The 21,482-nt window shown below is 40.9% G+C and overlaps 1 protein-coding gene across 1 annotated transcript in view; it reads left to right on the top strand.

Annotated features, from left to right (window-relative positions):
• Window positions 1-21,482, top strand: part of lrrc40 (leucine rich repeat containing 40) — a 29,832-nt gene that overhangs the window by 5,369 nt on the left and 2,981 nt on the right. Inside the window, exons 4-13 of the mRNA XM_075484953.1 lie at window positions 2,590-2,719; window positions 4,963-5,086; window positions 7,106-7,245; window positions 7,402-7,574; window positions 8,756-8,846; window positions 11,016-11,061; window positions 12,513-12,615; window positions 14,812-14,919; window positions 15,001-15,111; window positions 18,665-18,742. Of these exons, the coding sequence (XP_075341068.1) occupies window positions 2,590-2,719; window positions 4,963-5,086; window positions 7,106-7,245; window positions 7,402-7,574; window positions 8,756-8,846; window positions 11,016-11,061; window positions 12,513-12,615; window positions 14,812-14,919; window positions 15,001-15,111; window positions 18,665-18,742 (1,104 nt within the window). The remainder of the gene's footprint in view (window positions 1-2,589; window positions 2,720-4,962; window positions 5,087-7,105; window positions 7,246-7,401; window positions 7,575-8,755; window positions 8,847-11,015; window positions 11,062-12,512; window positions 12,616-14,811; window positions 14,920-15,000; window positions 15,112-18,664; window positions 18,743-21,482) is intronic.

The following is a 21,482-nucleotide window of genomic DNA, read 5'->3' as shown; positions in this document are numbered from 1 at the left end:
TCTTCCAGCTGCGTGATTTTGGATGACCTGTCACATCAGACCCGACCACTGTTAATTATACAAATTTTGATAACCTAACAATAGGTCAGGTGCTGCCATGAAGCCACTAGAGGATGGAATGTGTTGTGAAGATACAAATTGCATAATGGCCGAGAGCAGTGTGTGACTGCTGCATGATAGACATTTGCCACAAAAGCAAGCGCTCCATACCATTGGCCACTTTTCCATCTCGGCGTCTTTCTACAATTAACTACACTCAGACGGTCCCAGGTGCTGTGTTCATGCTCCACAGTTCCATCTTTCTGCATCTTTCAGTAGAAACCCTAAAGTGGAAGTGTATATTAATCCATCTGAGTTCCCAATAAAGCTGCTCTTTCATATATTTTTCTTTTTTTTTGTCAGAAACTGGGACTGAAAATCAGCCCATTAAAACAACGTGTTAACTCACTTAAAGCATTTCCAGACTGTTGCTCCTGATTTTATTCATTTATTTATTTATTTATTTATTTATTTATTTTTTATAGGTGTTGGTACTGGTTCTGATCTGACAAAATAACCATTCAAGTAACTTAAAGACAACGTCTGTGCAGAGAATTCAGCTGTACTTCCATGTACCATGATCTCCAAAAGAGCACAATGTCCACAACATCAGACATACTTCAGTCGATAACTGGATTCTGCTCCGGTATACTGGTGATAAGGACGCTGCTCCAGTTAAACGACCCAGTTGAGCTGTAACCGTGGCTCGATCAAACTGTGCATGTAACCATGTTGAGTTTGTTTGTTTTTTTTGTTATTGCCCACCTCACTTGTGGGGGTGTCACGGTTATTGATGCGGGCAAAGGAGAACCCAAAAGCACGACAATGAGGCAGGCGATCAGCAAGGGAAGATCCGTTTATACAGTCCAAAAACAGTCAGTCAAAACCAGGCGATCCGAGTAAGGCAAACAAATCCGACAAGGGGCAGGCAGGTATCCGGAATCCAGGAAAGGCAAAACTAAGTCAGAACAGGTAGACTGGACTGGAAATGCTGGAGAGCTTGGCAAAGAATTACACAAGACAATCTGGCAGGAAACAAGTGAAAGTGACTAGTATATATACACTGAGGACTAATGAGCAAATAGAGTGCAGGTGAGGAGGAGATGGGCGGGGAAACCTAGGTGGTAGGATCTGAAATGGCAGTGGAGTTAGTGAAGTGACATGAAATAAAAATACAAACTAAGAATTAGTGTAACTACATTAGAGGGGGATATGAAAACTACCCTACAAATTCCTCACTATAAAATGTTTCGCATGTTTTTGCATATTGTGATCACTAATGAAAATCAATTTCCATTGTAACGTGTATTAATCTATCAATGAAGAGTCAGACTGAAAGATGAGGCTCAGCATGTGGCACCTCGTACTAACGTGTCTTGATGATCCAGTCTAAAGGTGTCACTGTCCTCTGTGTTGCTGATAGATGGAGCGCTCCAACGCTGCGCTTCACACGGACGTCTACAAGATCATAGAAGCATTCTCTGTGCAATGTACAGCGGTAGCAGATCATTGATCATGGGCTCTGACTTTGGCTGTAGTAATAAGGCTGTGTTTGGCATCCCTGTTTTCAGAGTGTTATTGCTCAGCAATGTGCATGATCACATTGTTATTGTTCTTGGTATAGAGGGACCCTGTAAGCTTGTTAATGTTTCTGAAAGAGCCTGAATTAAATCAATCAACTGACCATAACCGTAAATAGTAACACATTTTACATTCACTCAGGCACATTGATAGCTATATTTGGAAAAAAAATTGACATTGAGCTCAGTGCACTTCTTTTAAGTTCTCATTCTGACCTGGTTTCTGAGGAAAAGCCTGAAAAGTGTTCTGCTCAAAGATGACATCACTGCCTGTGGCCTTTGTATGTCACCTGTCATGCTCAACAACACATTCACCCCTCAGCCAAAGGGAAGTTCTGCTGTGTTCTGTTAGAACACCAGCAGGACAGCTGCTTTCTACATTATCACTTCAGGAATGAACATGGGAGTGCAGTAGGACGTTTTCCATGAAGGTGGCTTCTTGCCTGTTTGGACAGAATACTTTTTCTCAGACACTGATCGATGAAGTTTTTGTTGGATCACTTTTAGCTTAGTTGTTGTTTGTTTCAAGAAGCTTTTATTGTGTCAAAATATTAATTTCCATCCAGAGTTGCATTTGTTGGGGGTTTTTTTGTTGATGGAGAGTCGGACAGACTGTGGGAAGTCTTCTCCAGAACATCCCAAAGATTCTCAGTGGGGTTAATGTGGGGTGTGTCATACTCCCTGAACCACTCTTTCACAGTTTGAGCCCAATGAATCCTGGCATCTTGGAATATGCCCGTGCCATCAGGGAAGAAAAACACATATCGATGGGAAAAAAACCTGATCGTTCAGTATATTCAGGTAGTCAGCTGACCTCATGTTTTGGGCACATAATGCTGCTGAACCTCAAACTGACCAACTGATGTAACCTCAGATCATTTGCTTTGTTAAATGCAGGTGGCTACATTTTTTGCGAGGCTGTGAAGCTCCATAATGTTGTCAAACTAAAATCTCATGTGTTTGTGGCCAGCCATAATCAGCTATCATCACTGCCAGTGGAGATGTGTGCTCTGAAGAAGCTCAGCAGCCTCACGCTGCAGCAGAATCTGCTGGAGAACCTGCCAGAGGAACTGGGACAGCTGGAGAACCTGACAGAGCTGGTATGTAACACATGAGGTCCATAAGGTAAAACACAGACGTGTGGCTCCACTGGCCTTCAAAAGTCAGTCAACTGTCTTTCATATTAAAAGCTGTAACCATAAAACACCTTTATGGGTCCGGTGTCTGAGTGATCCATCTCTGTACTGTACAAACTCTATACATACAAGTCAGTTGCCTCGGAAGTCCACGTAATTACTACTCCACTAGCTTTAGTCATCAAGTCCTTAAGTCCGCTCCACTGATGCCATCTCATCAGTGGCCCACACAGCCCTCATTTGGACAGCAGAAACTCGGCTTCTCTTCATGGATTTCTCCTCAGCCTTCAACAGCCTCTCTTGGACTGAGTCCCACACTGGGGAACTGGGTCCTGAACTTCCTGACCAACAGACCCCAGACTGTCAGGATCCACAACACCATCTCCTCACCCATCACCATCAGCACTGGCTCACCCCAGGGCTGTGTGTTGAGCCCACTCCTGTTCACTCTGCTGACGTAGGACTGCTCGGCTGTCATGTAGTGACGTCCGCGGAGTAGTGGAACGCATCACGAACAATGATGAGTCCAAATACAGAGAGGAGGTGGAACACCTGGTGCAGAGAAAACAACCTCTGCATCAATGTGAAGAAGACCAAGGCGATGGTGGTGGATTTCAGGAGGGACAATAAATAAAAGCTTCTCCCTCCCCTGCACATCGGAGGAGCAGCTGTGGAAATGGTCTCCAGCTTGAGGTATCCAACGACCTCACCTGGAGTGCCAACACTTCCCACCTGGTCAGGAAGGCCCACCAGCGTCTCGACTTCCTCAGGAAGCTGCGGAAAGCTGGACTTGGGAGCTCAGTTCTGAGGAGCTTCTATCACTGTACGGTGGAGAGCGTCCTCTGCACCTGCATCACCGTGTGGCACGGCAGCTGCCCTGCTGCTGAGAGGAAGGCTCTGCAGAGGGTGGTAACGGCTGCTCAGAGGACTATGGGGAGCAGCCCTCCCACCACCTCGGACCTCTACACATCACGGTGCAGGGGGAGGTAGCCTGGGCGAAAGCCGACTGTTGACTCTGTCAAACAGTCTGGGAAAACCCAAGAGGAATCCGTTTCCATTGAGGGCGGGACCTTACCCAGCAACTTAAATTCATTGGAGTAACGGAGTTCCCTTAACCAATCATAATGTTTAGAAATGAAGTTGGTTATGCGCCGAGGTTCATGCTTACTCTCGCGAGGCTCTAGCTCGCGAATCACGCTTCCCACATCCGCTTTCATTATACCGGTACCATTTGATAAATCAAACTTTTCCCAAAGCCAGTTGGAAGGAGAGCTACGACATCCTTGCCACTAACAAAATTGACGAGGCATTCCTCTTGCTCTCGTTTTAATTGTGTAATGCTCTCCAGAGTTGAGACAACTTCATGGATAGCTTCTGGCGTTCTTCCGTCGCCATGTTTATTTCCGCTGCGGTTGAACTACAATTATATGGACTACAATGGACTCCGCGCGTGAGTTCTGCGTCACCACTCGCAACTGTTTGCTGATTGGCAAAACACTGAGCGAACCGAGGTAGGGGGATTTGGCCAGACTATGTGCGGAGCCAAAATCTTTGGGCGGAAGTACGTAGGATGGCGTCGCCAGGCTAGGGGGAGAGACCACCAGGCTCAAAAACCTGAGTTCTAATTTCGTTCCGTAAACATGTACATATGAGCTGGTATGACAATAAAGAATCCTTAACATGGACTTTATTTGGCTACAGAGTAAAGGTGTAGCTATTTCTGTAAAGTGAAGCTTCTGATGGGAGTAGCCTGCTCACTCCATGGCTCCAAGGTCTTTAGCAGTTTGAAAATGTTGGGGTTCTCTTCAACAAAGTAGGCTGATTTTGGTCATTCTCTTCCCTATCTTTGTTGAATGGCAACATTGTTGATTATTAACTGATAGGCAGCTGTTAAGTCAGTGTGAAAGTTCCTCATAAGCTCTATTAAGTTCTATAAAGTATTTTATTAATGCAAGGCAGATTTTACACACTACATGCATTTTGTATAGTTTGTGCTCTCCAGACAGTTCAGAAAAAACCTGAGGTGCCCAGATGTCTGCTTTTTTTCCACGATTGACTGGTGATTACCACCTTCCTTTGCTATATTGCACAAAATCTAACAAATATATCAACCTCTAAAAATGTATGCTGTGTAGTTTTTTTCGTATAAGGCTGTTTTTCCTGTGTTGTGTGATTTGCTGAAGGAAGTCTTTTGTGATTGTTTGAAGGATCTGTCCAACAACCATCTGCAGAGTTTGCCCTGCAGCCTCGGACGTCTCAGCAGTCTGCAGAAAGTGAGCCTGTGTCACAACGGGCTTAACTGTCTGCCCGACAGCTTGTCCCAGCTCACAAGTAAGAACAACAACACTGTACTTGAGTAGTGAAAGTGGCATGCTTTTTAAAAAAATATATATATTATTTTACACGTAAGGTGAGCATCAGTTAAGCGGTTCTCAGCAAAATACACAGTTGAAAAACTTTTTTCAGTGTGTTGTAGATACAGCTTAACAGCTTAACGTTCATGGTAATGACTGATGATGACTTCACTTTTCCAGAGTTGTAAACCACAGATTCTTCAAAACTCTATTTGTGGTCATTACCAGAGGAATCACTGTGTTTGAAAGCAATTGTACAGGCAGCTTCTGCGCTGTAGGCAGAGGTGTCAAAAGTATTCACATCCATTACCCAAGTAATAGATACTACAGTTTAAAAAGTTGAAGTCTCAACTCGAGCTTTTTACTCAGGTAGAATTTTAAAAGTACTGGCTTCAAAACTACTTAAAGTATAAAAGTAAAAGTAATGTAATATTTCTCATCCAATCGCAATCAAATTCACTCGATGTTTTTGAACGATGAAAAAAAAACCAGGCCGAAATGAAATGCGAGTAACGTGGCTGTAACACAGATAACTGCGTGAAAATGTTAGGAGTAGAAGTAAAAAGTAGGCTGAAAAATAATTACTCCAGCAAAGTATAGATACCCAAAGATTCTACCTAAGTAAGGTACTTGACACGTCTGGCTGTAGGTGGTGTGGACACACATGCAGCAGCAGTTCAGCTGAGCACATCACGTCACTTTCCCGGTTTGAGGAGCCGGGGCTCCCTGCTAAACCTGAGGCTGCAGTTTCAGAACTGCAGGATCACTTTTGGTGACAGCCACTTCGGATGAGCACAATAGATAGATTCTCAAATATAAGCTTCCTTGAGCTTTCTACTAATTTCTTTCATCAACTATCTCTGTGTTGTATTTACGTGGTCTTAGCAGGGAAAGTGACAGAAGTTTTTCTTTGACAGAAGTAGCTCAGAAAAGAGTGAGAGTGAGAACTTCAGTCGCTCTTTTTCTTAAATTCAAAACGTTTGTAAAACTAGCCATAGTGTGAGTAAAGAAGCTTTCCGTTGTGTTTTGGTCTTCTGATTCAACTTCTGATTTCTGGAGTTGAAAAATACTGTTATTTTATTGCAGGGAAATTAAATTGGATAACTTTCAGCAGCTGTCCAACATTTTGTTTGTTATTTGATTTATTTTTTAATCAGGCTTCAGGAAAGAAAAAAAAAGTATCAAAATGTATAATTCGGAAATGAACAAATTAAAATGATTAAAATAGACCCACTGGTAATTAGGTTGTTTTTAAATAAAGAAAGGAAAAAAATATATAATAATTGTAGTCCCTACCCCATCCCCCTTTAAGGACTACGGATGGAAAATAGCACTCCTGCTAAATCCGATGTAACCATCTTGTTGTTTATGAAATGGCAATGATTTATGGTATTGCATGCTGTCCTTTAAATCAGAGGTCTTCAACAGGGGGTCCGCGGAGGTACTGCAGGGGGGTCGCGAAATCTTTGGTTGATTAGACGATTTAAAAAAAAAAAAAAATTAACATTTAAAAAAAATATATATATATATATATATATATATATATTTTTTTTTTTTAAATGTTAATTTGAGTGAAGTTAAGTGACGTGATGCATACGTGTGCCACCCACAGATGGTTTGAGGATTCATTGTCCCATCTACATGCATGTTTAAAGTTAAAAGTATGCAAGATGTTTGTTTATAAATGGCAGTGGCACGGCCACCCTGTACCTTGCACGTTTAAAATAAAAACATGAATTTATTAACCTGTGTATTATTTGAATAGCTTAGTATTGAATGTACAATAACAGAGTAGCTATGTTTATACACGGCACTAGGCCCCGTTAAATATAAAACACAATTGTATGCCATATAAATAGTAGGGGGGTCCCTGCTCCAACTCTCCATCAGTTTGGGGGTCCCTGACCTGAAAAACTTTGAAGACCCCTGCTTTAAATAAACTAATTCATTCATTCGTTCATTCATTCATTTATTGCATCCTGACTGGATTCGGCAGATGTTAAGTTCTTGGACTGCAGCAATAACTTGCTGACTGACATTCCTGCCAGCTTCTCAGAGATGTGTTCCCTGGAGCAACTCTATCTCAGACACAACAAGCTCCGTCAGCTCCCGCTGCTCCCTGCACCTGCACTCAAGGTAAGCGTGTCAACATGAGTTTTCTTAGACATTGAGCTTTTTATGGGATGAGTAATGCTTATGGCATTTTAGTGCAGCAGTGCTTTTATTTGAGATCTAATGCAGTATGAGAAATATCATTTTTGTGTGTGCCATGTGTGTTTTTCGTTTGTGTAGGAGTTGTATGTTGGGAACAACCAGATTGAGCTGTTGGAGACGGAGCAGCTGGCCTGCCTGAGAGCCATATCTCTTTTAGAACTAAGAGACAACAAGATCAAAATTCTTCCTGAACAGATCACGTTGCTGCACACACTGACACGCCTCGACATTACAAACAATGACATCGGCACGTAGGTCTTCAGTACAATCACACCATGCTTTCCAAAAGAAAGTCACCCGTTTATATATCTATTACCATTTAACACAGAATTAAATGGTCCAGCAACAAAACATTTAGTCTTTCCAAATTTTATTCCTCGTTATCATATATAGAGAGATATTCTACCGATGTCTTTTATAATACTTTTTTATAAATACTGTATTTCTTTACATGAATTTATACAGTATTATCCAACAGTATTGATCCAGGAGTTTCCAAGCAGCCAGACTTTCTTACAATCTTTTAAAGTGGTCCTGAGCAACAGTTCTCCAGCTTTCTGAAGGTCTTTCAAAGTTTTTCTTTGGACATTTTCTGCTTTTTCACTCATCTTCAGCCCTTGTTCCTGACCATTTTCAGAGGAATGTGTTTTTTCTTTGTTAAGCCACTTAACTCTATGAATCGTTCAAGCAGAAAAATCGCTCCTAACTCAAGGGATGAACCAGTCTACACATAACAGACAACTTAGCAAAGAAGCCATTTTAACTTGGATCTCTAGGCACTTTGTTACTAGTCCAAGAAGTGGACTGAAAATCAGTGGCAGCAGGTCTGATGGAGGGATGAATCCTCCCCAGAGCCCGGACCTCAACATTATTGAAGCAGTGTGGGATCATCTTTACAGAGGACGGAACAAAAGGCAGCCTACATCCAAAGAAGAGCTTTGGGATGTCCTTCAAGAAGCCTGGGGAACTATTCCTGAAGACTCCTTAAAGAAAGGACAGAAAGCTCGTCTGAGAGGGTTCAGGCTGTGTTGGAGGATAAAGGAGCTCAGAGCAGATATTCACTTTAAAGCTGCTCAGAACTGAACAAACTCTGTTTTTGCCTTACATACTGTATTTATATTTATATTTTAACACATTTTTATTAATTACTGCACGTATTTCCTGTTTTCCTGCAAATATATCAAGAAATAAGGGCAGGCTTCAGAGTTTTGCACAGTACTCAAAAAAAAAAAAAAAATTAACTTTCTGCTTCAAATTGATGCTATAGCTTCCACTGAAAGAGCGTTGAGACAGGTTTTTCTGTTATTTAGGTTAATACTGAATAATTTCAAAGCCCACTTTTAGTTTAAACTAACAGCCAATAAGTTTACCTGCTAAAATGTTAGATGTGTACCAGCAGATTTTTTTTTAATGTGAATTACATGTCTGTCAGTCTTCCAGCTTCTCTCAGCCTGCTGCCAAATCTAAAGGTGTTGCTGTTGGAGGGAAACCCTTTACGAGGAATCAGGAGAGATCTCCTCACGGTAGGTTACACATTGAAGCGACAAACACAACTTATGGAAGATATTGAGGATGGTTTTCTTGTATGTACAAACAGGGTTTATATAAATATAAACTCTTCATGACACAACTTTAAAGTTGCAAAATACAAATGGAGAACTCGTGAATGTCATTTCCTGTAAATAAACCACAAGATAAGTCGGTGATAATTCAGACTTCTGAGCCTTTTAAACTTTTGCAGAGCACAGATGTTCTGTTCAAATTGTACATTTTGTAGTGCTGTTAGAAATTTCAACTGAAAGCTCTCATTCACTGTATCGTGTCACGCGGTACTCAAAAAGTAACGGGCAGATGGTGTAAACTACATGGGTCGATATAGACCATCATCCATTTGCACCCTGAAGCCAGTTGCTAACGGAGCATGTACGCTTTATTGCCAAAAGTATTCACTCACCCATCCAAATAATTCCATTCAGGTGTTCCAATCACTTCCATGGCCACAGGTGTATAAATTCAAGCACCTAGACTGCTTCTGCAAACATTTGTGAAAGAATGGGTCGCTCTCAGCAGCTCAGGGAATTCCAGCGTGGTACCGTGATAGGATGCCACCTGTGCAACAGGTCCAGTCGGGAAATTTCCTCGCTACTAAATGTTGCACAGTCAACGGTCAGTGGTATTATAACAAAGTGGAAGCGATTGGGAACAACAGCAACTCAGCCACGAAGTGGTCGGCCACGTAAAATGCCAGAGCGGGGTCAGCAGATGCTGAAGCTCATAGTACGCAGAGGTTGCCAACTTTCTGCAGAGTCAATCGCTACAGACCTCCAAAGTTCATGTGGCCTTTGGATTAGCTCAAGAACAGTGTGTAGAGAGCTTCATGGAATGGGTTTCCATGGCCGAGCAGTCGCATCCAAGCCATATATCACCAAGTGCAATGCAAAGCGTCTGATGCAGTGGTGTAAAGCACACTGCCACTGGACTCTAGGGCAGTGGAGACGCGTTCTCTGGAGTAACAAATCAGGCTTCTCCATCTGGCAATCTGATGGACGAGTCTGGGTTTGGCGGTTGCCAGGAGAACGGTACTTGTCTGACTGCATTGTGCCAAGTGTAAAGTTTGGTGGAGGGGGGATTATGGTGTGGGGTTGTTCTTCAGGAGCTGGGCTTGGCCCCTTAGTTCCAGTGAAAGGAACTCTGAATGCTTCAGCATACCAATAGATTTTGGACAATTTCATGCTCCCAACTTTGTGGAAACAGTTTGGGGATGGCCCCTTCCTGTTCCAACATGACTGCACACCAGTGCACAAAGCAAGGTCCATAAAGACATGGATGAGAGAGTTTGGTGTGGAAGAACTTGACTGGCCTGCACAGAGTCCAAACACCTTTGGGAGGAATTAGAGCAAAGACTGCGAGCCAGGCCTTCTATCTAACATCAGTGTCTGATCTCACAAATATGCTTCCAGAAGAATGGTCAAAAATTCCCATAAACACACTCCTAAACCTTGTGGAAAGCTTGCCCAGAAGAGTTGAAGCTGTTATAGCTGCAAAGGGTGGGCCGACGTCATATTAAACCCTCTGGATTAAGGATGGGACGTTACTGAAGTTCATATGCGTGTATAGACAGATGAGCGAATACCTTTGGCAATATAGTGTATGTATATGTGTGAGTGTGTATATATAGACTCTGTATTCTGTAGATGCTGAAAGACCAAAGTTCTTTACAAACTTGCATTGAGAAATATCTTTTTAAAGATTTTCTCACCATGTTTGGCACAAAGCTGTTAGCATCCCTCCTTACTTGGAAATACTAAAACTTTGGTGGATACCCCTTTCATACCCAATCCTGATGTCTTTACCTTTTACCAGAAAATGTCCTTTGCACTTGAGAGTAAATTGGGAGAAGGAGTTGCACTCTTGCTCGTCTCCTCCATCTCAGTCATGAGAAGAATTGGGGAGAAGAAACTAGACTGAGTACCAAAGAAACAAGCATTTAAGTCATTATAACATCAACACCTTGGCCAGTAAAATCTTTGCCATGAATAACGACAGTACAGGCATATATCGATCACAGATGTAGCAAGTTGATGATCATCTCTAATATGTATCCATGTAACCCCCTGAATCAGCAACTCATGTCCACCCACTACTAAACGTTTCTATTAACTGTTCACTAACCTCCCCTGTTTCCATCACAGAAAGGAACCAATGAACTTCTGAAATATCTAAGAGGAAGAATTAAAGGTGAAGTTGGCGCTTTTTTTTTTTTTTTTTTTTTTTCACTGAAACACTCAACCCAAAGGGTGAAAACAATCAGTGGGTCTACATGATAAGATTAATTCGATTATAGCTATAGTTGGATTTTGCTCCTTATTTGAGCAAGGGTAATTATCCAAGTGTATATATGTCGGTGAGTAAATGGAATCATTGGCACAAAGCATGTCATACCCCAGTATGATTGGTGTCGCTGTACCCATTTCAACTATTGCTAATAGAGCCACTTCCGGTTGACTTCTTTACCAATAACAGTAACAACAAACTCAGGCATTCGAGAAAGATGGCAAACGAAGAGCAAGATGAAGCTACGTCCCTCTACATTTTTGTTTGTGATGAGCATGCTTATTGCACAACGGCGCATTCTCCATCGCGTTCTTTGTTTCTTTCTTCCTTTGACTTCCGGGTCACGATCCCGGGAAAAAATCTTGAGCATGCGCAGAACGCAAAGTCCAATTCACCACGTGCTTCACCGTCTACAAGCAGGTTTAGTGTGACTATCAACCGAGTTATCTCGGGGTCTTAATCCGACTGCGAGTAAGCCAATCCGGTGTAGGTACCAGATCGGCTCCGGTTCCGTCGTCGTCTGATTACGTCACACAATATGGCTGTCCGCTTGAATGGGAGTACATTGTGATTGGCTGTAGTAGCCATAGTTACCGTAACTAGGCGCTGTGCGTCGGAGAGTTTTTTTCTCGGTCTTTCGGTGATCGGCAGCAGCTATGGAGAGCTTTTACGAAGAAATTAAGTATTTCCTAAAAAATAGTGTGTACCATACCTTGACCACCACTAGCCCCAAACCTTTAAAATCTAGTTTGTTTTGTTTAATCATTTTGGCCTTGGTTCACTCTGAAGAGAAGCTTCATTTTCAGTTTTGTGTATTGTTTGTGTGCTGAGCAGCAATAACCTCTTTGACTATATGCGTGTGGACTCCTGCACATAAATGTACATAAAACTTGTAAAAAATTGTTCCGTTGGATATGTGTGTGTATATACATACACTACATCATTTTTTATTTTCAATGTATTTCAGTACGAAATTGTGCAGAATTTGTTGGCTTAATTGTGAACATGCAATAGAATGATAAACTAACAAAAAGTGTTTAAGAGATTAGTTTTTAAAGTTATGACTCAATTCTGAATCAAAGAATGAAAATTCTTCTTTTCAAAAGACAGATTATAGGAAGCTCAGCACTCACGATGTATGGGTTCCAGCAAATAAAAACATCAAATAAATCTCTGTTAGTTGGTTGTTGCTAATCTGAATTCAGACTTGGATGTAAATTATTTAAATCTTCACTATTTCTTATCTAAGTTCCAGACCATTTCAAGCCTTAATATCAGATCATCACTCCTTACTGTACCAATATCATTTTGTGGACTGAATAATATTGAACGTATGTGTTTGTGTTTTATATTAGAGGAGCCTGAAAAAGCAGATGAAGGACAAACGGCTATGACATTACCCTCCCAGGCCAGAGTCAACATGCACAGCATTAAAACCCTCAAGATACTGGAGTACAGGCGAGTAGAGTCCATTTCTGTCTGTAGTTCCCAAAACCTGTAAGAAAAGAGGCAGCCTTCCTGTGGTTAAACAGTCATTTTAAATGCTTTGGTAAATGTGTGTTCTCACCTGGCCCACTAACCTGCTGATAGAACATGGCAGTAAATGTGAACAGTAGCTTCTCAATGAGCTGCTTACTCAGAGGCAGATTTATTAAACCCAACAAAGTGGTTTGTGTCTGAGTTTTCCACAAACATCTTCTGTTCGCAGAGAACAGGACGGGACAGTATGTGGTGTGGCTATAATATTAATTATCTCCCACAGTCCCCACTGAAATCACTAATGAGTGATATGAAAAGCTAAAAACAAAAAAGATTGACAATTGATAGATTCTACTACCATACACCCTAAGTACATGAAACATCACTAGAAAAAGAAAAAAAACTAAACGAATGAAACACCATGAACAACCAAAAGAAAATGGAACACTACTTAAACCTAATCACAGTTTGCTGCATGTAGAAATGAAAAACCCATCTGGCTGCTTCTGTTAGTAACTCCCAACTTTCAAAATCCTCCTATGCTCCCATTCCCCAGGTGGCGACTGACCTCTGAACTGTTGACTTTTGCCAATGGCAAAGGACAGCCACTTGTTTTCACCTCCTTCATTCTTTGTGGGATGTACAGTATATGGCTGGATTCACAGTCTCCGGCCCCTCTGAGGCCTTTGTTCTGCTTGCATTGATCTCCAGATTACAGCTCAAAAAGCATTAAATTCAGTTCCAAATGTTCTGTGATTCAACATCCAATCACTTTTGTAAAAATTGTTTCATAGATCTGCTGCAGTTAAATAGTTTAATAAGATCAAATATAAATCCTGATGATGAATATTAACTCAGAATTGGTGAAAACAAGTTGTCAGCAGATTTGATGATTTGTTTATTATTTACTTTATTTGAGCTGTTAAAGATCTGACAGTGAAATTTCCTTATGATATAACTAATGTAAATGCTATAATCTCTGATGAATATGATATAAGTTCCTTTAAGATTGAGGAAGTTGACCAATCAGATGTAATGAAAGCCATCAACAAGCCAACAAGTTAAATTCTACATTTTCTGCTCATGTTTCTAGTAAAACTTGTGATGTTGAAGACCTAACCTCAAATTTAGAAAAAGCATCAGCTTGGTGATTAAAAACCATCTGCACCTGAATGTTAAATGAAAGGTGGTCTCACTGAGCAAGAACCAGAGGAGAAATATTCAGATGGAATTCTAGATTCTCAGCTAAATTTTAAAGTCATGTTAAAATGATTTCTAAAACAATAAAGGCTAACCTTTAAATCTTAAATCTAAAACCCTAAATCTTAATTCAGCAACAAACTTTATTTATATTGGACATTTTATTGCTTCTTATCTCTTCACTGTGATACTTAAAAGTTGTTTTCAGGTTATCCATGTTCTTTGGTATCTCTCCTGACCAAACACATTTTAAAATAAATTAATTAATTAATAAGAATTATTCTAGTGAAAAAAACTTAACTTCTATTAGATAAACGTATTGTTTGGACTGTCCTCACTCTCAGGGCTGAATGAGAGAAGAAGGAAGATGCTAAATGGTCATAATCAGCCATAAATGTAGGAATACTAAGCTTTACAAATAAGTCTTTAGTGCTCTTATATAGTATAGCAGAACCTGATATGCACATGCCTCTTTAGAGCAGTCCAGCAGTAAGTTTTTAATGCAAAACCCTTGGGTTTGGGTTAGGGACAAGTGAGAGCCCCATTGTTGTTGCTGTTCCCAGGTTTAATCTGGTCAGTGTTGAACTGTGGATTTCAGTTTTACTGCTGCATAAGAAAATGTTTTCACAAAAAAAAAAAATCTGAGCTCTGCTACCACATCAGAAAACTGACTTTTCCTCGTATTGATTCATTTCGTAGTGCAGAAAAAACATGACAGACATTGTTCTAGTCTGTGACCTGCACTGCGGCTCCTCTACATATCAGGGTTTCTGTGTTGGCTGACCTGATAGAACTACTTTCACATGAGACTAATTTTACTCAGTGATTTAAAAAAATAATAACAATAATTTTAATCAAAATGGTGTCTCCCAGTAAAGGCATGAGTTGTTTTTAGTTTACACACCAGTTGTTTAAAAGTAAGACTAACTAGCTTTGGTGTAATCATTATGTATTTTTTGTGTGTTTTATGTTCAGTGACAAACAAGCAGATAGTATCCCAGATGATCTGCTCGATGCTTCAGCAGATCAAGGTATAATCACCGTAAACTTCAGCAAGAACCAGCTGACCTCCATACCTCCCAGGTACACAGGGCTGCAGCCTATATTATCACCATGTAACAAAGTGTACTACACAAAAGACTAACCCCACTGTGCTGGCTGCAGACTGCTGCAGTTGCATTCATCGCTGTCAGAAATCAATCTGGGTTTCAACAGACTGAACCACTGTTCTCCTGACATCTGCAAGTTACTCCAGCTGAAACACATCGATCTCAGGTACACACAAGGACACACATATTTCCATATATTTATTCATTGATCTGCTTGCTGTTTTTATTGATGGATTTCTTTGAAAAGTCAGGAAACACTAAAAGGAAGTCAACAGTCCAATACCTAAAGATTCTATTTTCACGCTGGCGTAGTTCAGTATTTGCGCTGTTACATGTCTTCAGGCTCTGTGCCTCAGTTCAGTCAGTTTGGGATGAAATCATGGACACCACATTAAAGTACCATATCTCAGCTGTTTGACATGAAATACTGTGTGGGAGGATAATTACTGTTCAGTCAGGACTTTTAAATCCCTTGTAGAGGTCCTCTTTAATTCCCAGCTCACAAACATTTCTGAGGGATGTTTAAACATTTGTGTGTATGAATCGTTGTTGAAATAACACACGTGCCCAGACATAACTAAGAGCTTGACTTCTTTTGACACTTGCCATTTGGACGCTTCCCTTTCACACTTAGTACTCGGTATATTCATGTAAACCCACTACAAAGCAGACACATGGCTATTTGTCCCTGATTTTCTCCCTATGTGCAAATGTTATGGAAATAATTCTGAAGATGCGGACTGCAATCTGAACATAGACTGAATTGGCTAGCTCTGCTGGGGATCTGCTGACACAGTGAACATTCCCAAATACAGATGCAGCCAGTTAATTAAAAAGATTACCACTGCAATTTACCAAGAGCAGCAGTTATTTGTGTAAGAGCTTCCAACACAGGCACAGCTTGTTACAGTAGTATCACAAGCCTCATGTACTATAAGCATGAAGTTGAGTGTACTTATCACTTAAAGTAATACTATGTAACATTTCTACCTTAAAATAACAGCTTGAAAAAAATTGTGCGGCTAGAATGAGTTTTAATATTATGATTGGCCTGTCTCCTATGCCCTTCGGGGGTCTGAGTTGGAAAAACTGCGCTATGTAACTTTGCTGGACCGGCCCGGGAGCTGCCCGGAAGTACTTCGACTTGCTTTCTGGCACACCTACCGCAAAAACAAATAGACCCCTCTCACGCTCCCAGGTATAAGGCTAAGCTAGCGCAACATTGTCAGTACGATCATCATGGCAGAGGCACCGAAGAAACAGAAGAAGACGTTGACTGATGAAGCAAGGAAGAGAAAGAGATTTACGACAGTGTAACCGTACATTACCTCCAAGCCTGTAGGGGGAGCTCCATAATGGGCTTTTTGAGAAGTTACATAGTATTGCTTTAAGTAACATAATACATGTTAAATCCTACTTTATCAAAATTAGAAAAAATCTGACTGGTAAATTTCTCTTTTATTGTCATGGTTCAGGGTCATGGAAACACACGAGTGAGGGTCTTATTAAATCAATAAAAGCCTCAGTATGCTTCTCCGTTGCTATCCCTCAAGCCGTCTCCGTAGTCCGTTCTTTTGAAGTTCTCCATCGGGCTGTCGGATACGCAAGGCAATTCACCTCCCGATCAGTAGGCATCGCGACGTCTATCGTGAAAGTCGTTTTTTGATTGTTCACCTTCCGGCTCCGTTCCACTCCTCACAGTGAACGATGGCGACCGAGAGAGAAAGACTGTTGTTGGAGTTGGAGCTTATTGATTTTGAAATGCAAATAATTTTGACCAAATGTTGACGGGCACACAGTAAACTCTTTCAAAAATGGCGGTGTTGTTGTCCTGAGAGGAAGGAGCTGAACCGGAAAAGTGATTCCGGAAATGATGTTGTAAAATTAGCCGACCAATCGCAACCCTTGCGGTCTCCGTTGCCTCGACGGATAGATAGGAATTTTGGCCGACGCACGCAAGCTACGGAGAGCGTCTCCGGGAGGGTCTTCGTAGACGGAGAGGGCTCTCCGTAGGCGCCCATATATTTGCCTTAAATCAGCCTTTAAAGCCTAAGGAGTCATGATAAACAGAAGAGGTAAGAAAAACATTTTGCCCTAAGGTAAAAGTGCCCAGGCCTGAAATCACTGCTTGAGTTATGGAGCCTCCAGGCCATTTATGAATGTTACAAATCTATACACTCTTCCTATTTCTGACCTCAGCTACAGGGTCAAAGCCTGTGTGCATGTGGAGGCTGTTATCCCTCCCTGCTGATACTTTGGAAAGTGTCACACCAAGTTTTGTTGCAGAATTTATTGATGACTCCTCTCTCCTGTGTGTTCATGTTCTTAAGCCAGTCTTTCAGTATATCTGCCTTAATTGCCATTATTTTGTGTTGTAAAGCATTGACAAAATGACAAACGTCATTTAAAAACCAAACTATGCTAAACTGTAACATAGTTGAGAAAAATGCTATATAATTATATATTAGTGCAAGATCCCAGATGGTCACATATTTCCTATTATAAATTAAGAAGAACATGTCTTTATAATGAATTAACAATAAGTTTTCTTGTTGTATTCTACAGAAATCAAGTTACTTTTTTGTCAAGTATAATATATATATTATTACTATATATATATATATAGTGGAGGAGTTCAAGTATCTCGGGGTCTTGTTCACGAGTGAGGGACGAATGGAGCAGGAGATTGACAGACGGATCGGTGCGGCGTCTGCAGTGATGCGGGCTCTGCACCGGCCCGTCGCGGTGAAAAAGGAGCTGAGCCAGAAGGCAAAGCTCTCGATTTACCGGTCAATCTATGTTCCTACCCTCACCTATGGTCACGAGCTGTGGGTAGTGACCGAAAGAACGAGATCGCGAATACAAGCGGCCGAAATGAGTTTCCTCCGCAGGGTGTCTGGGCTCTCCCTTAGAGATAGGGTGAGAAGCTCGGTCATCCGGGAGGGGCTCGGAGTAGAACCGCTGCTCCTCCGCATTGAGAGGAGTCAGATGAGGTGGCTCGGGCATCTGGTGAGAATGCCTCCTGGACGCCTCCCCGGTGAGGTGTTCCGGGCCCGTCCCACTGGGAGGAGGCCCCGGGGAAGACCCAGGACACGTTGGAGAGACGTGGTTTCTCGGCTGGCCTGGGAACGCCTCGGGGTCCCCCCAGAAGAGCTGGAGGAAGTGGCCGGGGACAGGGACGTCTGGGTCTCTTTGCTTAAGCTGCTGCCCCCGCGACCCGACCCCCGGACCAGCGGAAGATAATGGATGGATGGATGGATGGATATTTTTTATATATATATATATATATATATATATATATATATACATATAAATAACATTGGATATTTAATTTAAATGCCTGATTTTGCATTCTGAAAGGGACCCTTCCATAAATAATTTTGTGATCACCCTCCTGCAGAAATACGGTATTTAGATAAGAAATTACTATGCTCAGAAGTAGTTTGGTATACATCACAAACTGAGAAAAGGTCCATTTGAATTTCCAGTGCTAGTTTGCCAGACCCAGTCAGTGCCATCAGCAAGTTCACCATTTTTAAGCCTGCTGTGCTTTCTCTCTGAATCCATCCCAGCAATGCCACAGATCCGTTTCACACACCAGGTCTCAGCTATTGTGCAAGCATGGTAGCTCTACCTGATAGTAGAGTCATTTAAAACATTAAAGACATTAAGGTTTGAACTTCACTCTAACTTTATATGCTTCTTTGTTGTTGTTACAGGAATAATCAGCTGAGTGATTTACCATCTGAAATGAAGAATCTAACGAAACTGTCCTCCATTATTCTCAATTACAACAGGTAACTCACTATTTCAGAGTCTAAATCTGAATTCATTTGAATCTTTATCATCTCCTGAGATCTGTTTTTGTGGACTTGAGTTCATATTTTGTCCATTCATCATATACACATGTACATATTAGCCACTGCAGTCTCATTCTATCTTAAAAGGAAGGAACAATGAAATGTTTCTCTTGAAAGAATGGGACCACTTATCTCAGGGTATGAAGCCATTGTATATATTTATGGGAATATCTGTGGTGCTCTCTGCCCACTGACAGCCATTTTTTTCAATACAGATTAATAGACGTGCAGTCCTACAACAAGCTAACAAAGCATAGACCCTGGAGGTGGCACTACATTTTATTCAAATGCTGCTTGGTTAAAAGGCCCCACAACAAAGAAGATGAAGCTCCAAAAACAATACTGCAAAGAACCTCATTTAAAAAAATCAGATCTTCATTATCTTAACATTTAGTTCTATTTCATCACAAAGAAGACCTATGTCCCCTTTGACTTCTGTGTTTTCTGCTTCAGAGCAAAGCTAAAGGACCAACAACAGCATCTAAATGACCAAGAGCAGCTCACAGCTCAAATTGTTCCACATATTTCTAAGACTGCCTCAGAGTAGCAGCAAAAGGCTACAGCATGTGCACGTGTTTCTGAGGCACCAATGGGAGATCTAGGTTCAGCCCATTACAGACAAGTAGTCACCCAAAGAAATGGAACATACTGTAAATACTGGTAATTCCACTTTCAAGTTTTCTCTCATATTTTCTCTCGACACATTTGGTACAGTTCTGTTGAATTTTTGTTCAAATTCACCAGATTCAAATGTTTATCTCTACTGGTAAGTTTTAACAAAAAAAAACCCAGAACATTAAATCTGTTTTCTGTCAGTTTTTCATCTTTTATTTATAACTACACAATAAACACCCTCTGCTAGCATTGCTAGTTAACTCTTCATTTGCATCAGATTAGCATTATGATTTTTTTTCTCCACATTAAACACGTCATTGGCCCTAACACAACAAAAAAAAAAATCTGCCAAAACCTTTACTAAAAAATCAACGTGGACCAACGTTAAATCAAACTTTCTAAAGATTTGTTTGCAATATGTTTGCATTTATGTTGTAAGACATGCTATTAACTGTGTTTTGCCTGCACAATGGTCACTATTTTGAAGCGAAGGGAGCGATCCTTTTTCTGGATGTCTGCAGGGAAAGCTAATCCTGAGCTTATGGCATTTCCTATGTAGACTTAGACCCTGTTCACACTTGTTGCTAACAAGTATCCTGGCAGACTGATACAAACAGGAATATCTGCACATCTTCCAGCAGCTAAATCAGATGCCTCTCAGCTGAAGGTCATCACATTAAGAATACCAAAGAATAAAGTAGGGCTGGAGCTCTCTAAGTGTGAGGTGTGAAGATTATAAGAATCATGATGGAAAGCAGCACTTGGCACGGTTAAATGCTCAGTTGAATGGAGCTACAACCGTAGCTCCATTCAACTGAGCATTTGTCAATTTGACTGGACGGCAGTCTTTGTCCCAGTATACATGAACTGGAATGGGCTCCAGTTATTGACTGAGGTATGTCTGACGCTGTGGACTGTGGGAGAATAACATGCAAGACATTCTGCTGCTTCTAACTTCCTCTGTGGGAGATCATGGTACATGGAAGTACAGCTGAATTTACTGCATAGACGTTGTCTTTAAGTTACTTGAATGGTGATTTTTGTCAGATGAGGCTGTGGTTGTAATCTCTGAATTTTATTAGAGCAGAGCGACAGTCTGGAAATGCTTTAAGTGACCGCCAGTTAAAATGTAGGATGAGGCTGATTTTCAGTCCCAATATCTGACAAAAGAAACAGAAAAAATATGTGAATGAGAGCAGCTGGATTAATATACACTCCCACTTTACTGTTTTTACTAAAAGATGCAGGAAGATGGAACTTTGGAGCATGTACTGAGCACCTTGGCCCATCTGAATTTACTTAGTTGTAGCTTTTCATTCTAATGTTCATATTTTCCAAAATACATCCTTCTGTCTGTTGTACAATTTAAATATCAACTCTTCTTAGTTGGTGATTTTACAACCCCTGCCAAAATGTATTGAATCACCACTCTTAGAGGATGTAAATTCAGCTTTTTTAAATTTTTGTTTAAAAAATAATTACTAATATGACAAAAAAATATTTTATTCAAAATTATTAAACATCGGGGTGGTCGGTGGCGTAGTGGGTTACAGAGGCTGTAGTCCTCACTGCAGCGGGCCCCTGTTCGAGTCCCGCACCGGACGGCCCTTTGCTGCATGTCTTCCCCATCTCTCTGCCCCCTGCTTCCTGTCTCTCTCCAACTGTCTATCCATAAAAAGCCCCCAAAAAAATTTAAAAAAAATTATTAAACATTTGTTTGAATGTTCTGGCTTTAGAAAACATCACTACAAATGTTATGAAATTGTAATTTACTGCAAACTTTTAGCTTTTTCTTTTCTTTTCTTTTTTTTCAGATGAAGTAGGAAAAAAATCATGAACCAAAAAAAAAAAAGGCACAGGGTAGCGTCTGTCTTTTCTGCTTGAATTCTTGCAGGACTTCACTAATAAAACAATTCTTCATCAGTGAGGTTCCATCCTTCTTGTTCAGCAGCTGACAGATCAACTTTGCAGGATGGAGCCTTTTTATTTCAGTTTCAGTTGAACTCTGATTGAGATCCTGACTGTTTTTTGGTCATGTCACTGAGCTGATATGTCTTTCCTG

Source organism: Odontesthes bonariensis, chromosome 15 (assembly GCF_027942865.1).
Source record: "Odontesthes bonariensis isolate fOdoBon6 chromosome 15, fOdoBon6.hap1, whole genome shotgun sequence".
Taxonomy (NCBI): domain Eukaryota; kingdom Metazoa; phylum Chordata; class Actinopteri; order Atheriniformes; family Atherinopsidae; genus Odontesthes; species Odontesthes bonariensis.
Note: the sequence above shows the minus strand (reverse complement) of the source record. Positions and strands in the feature narration are given on the sequence as shown.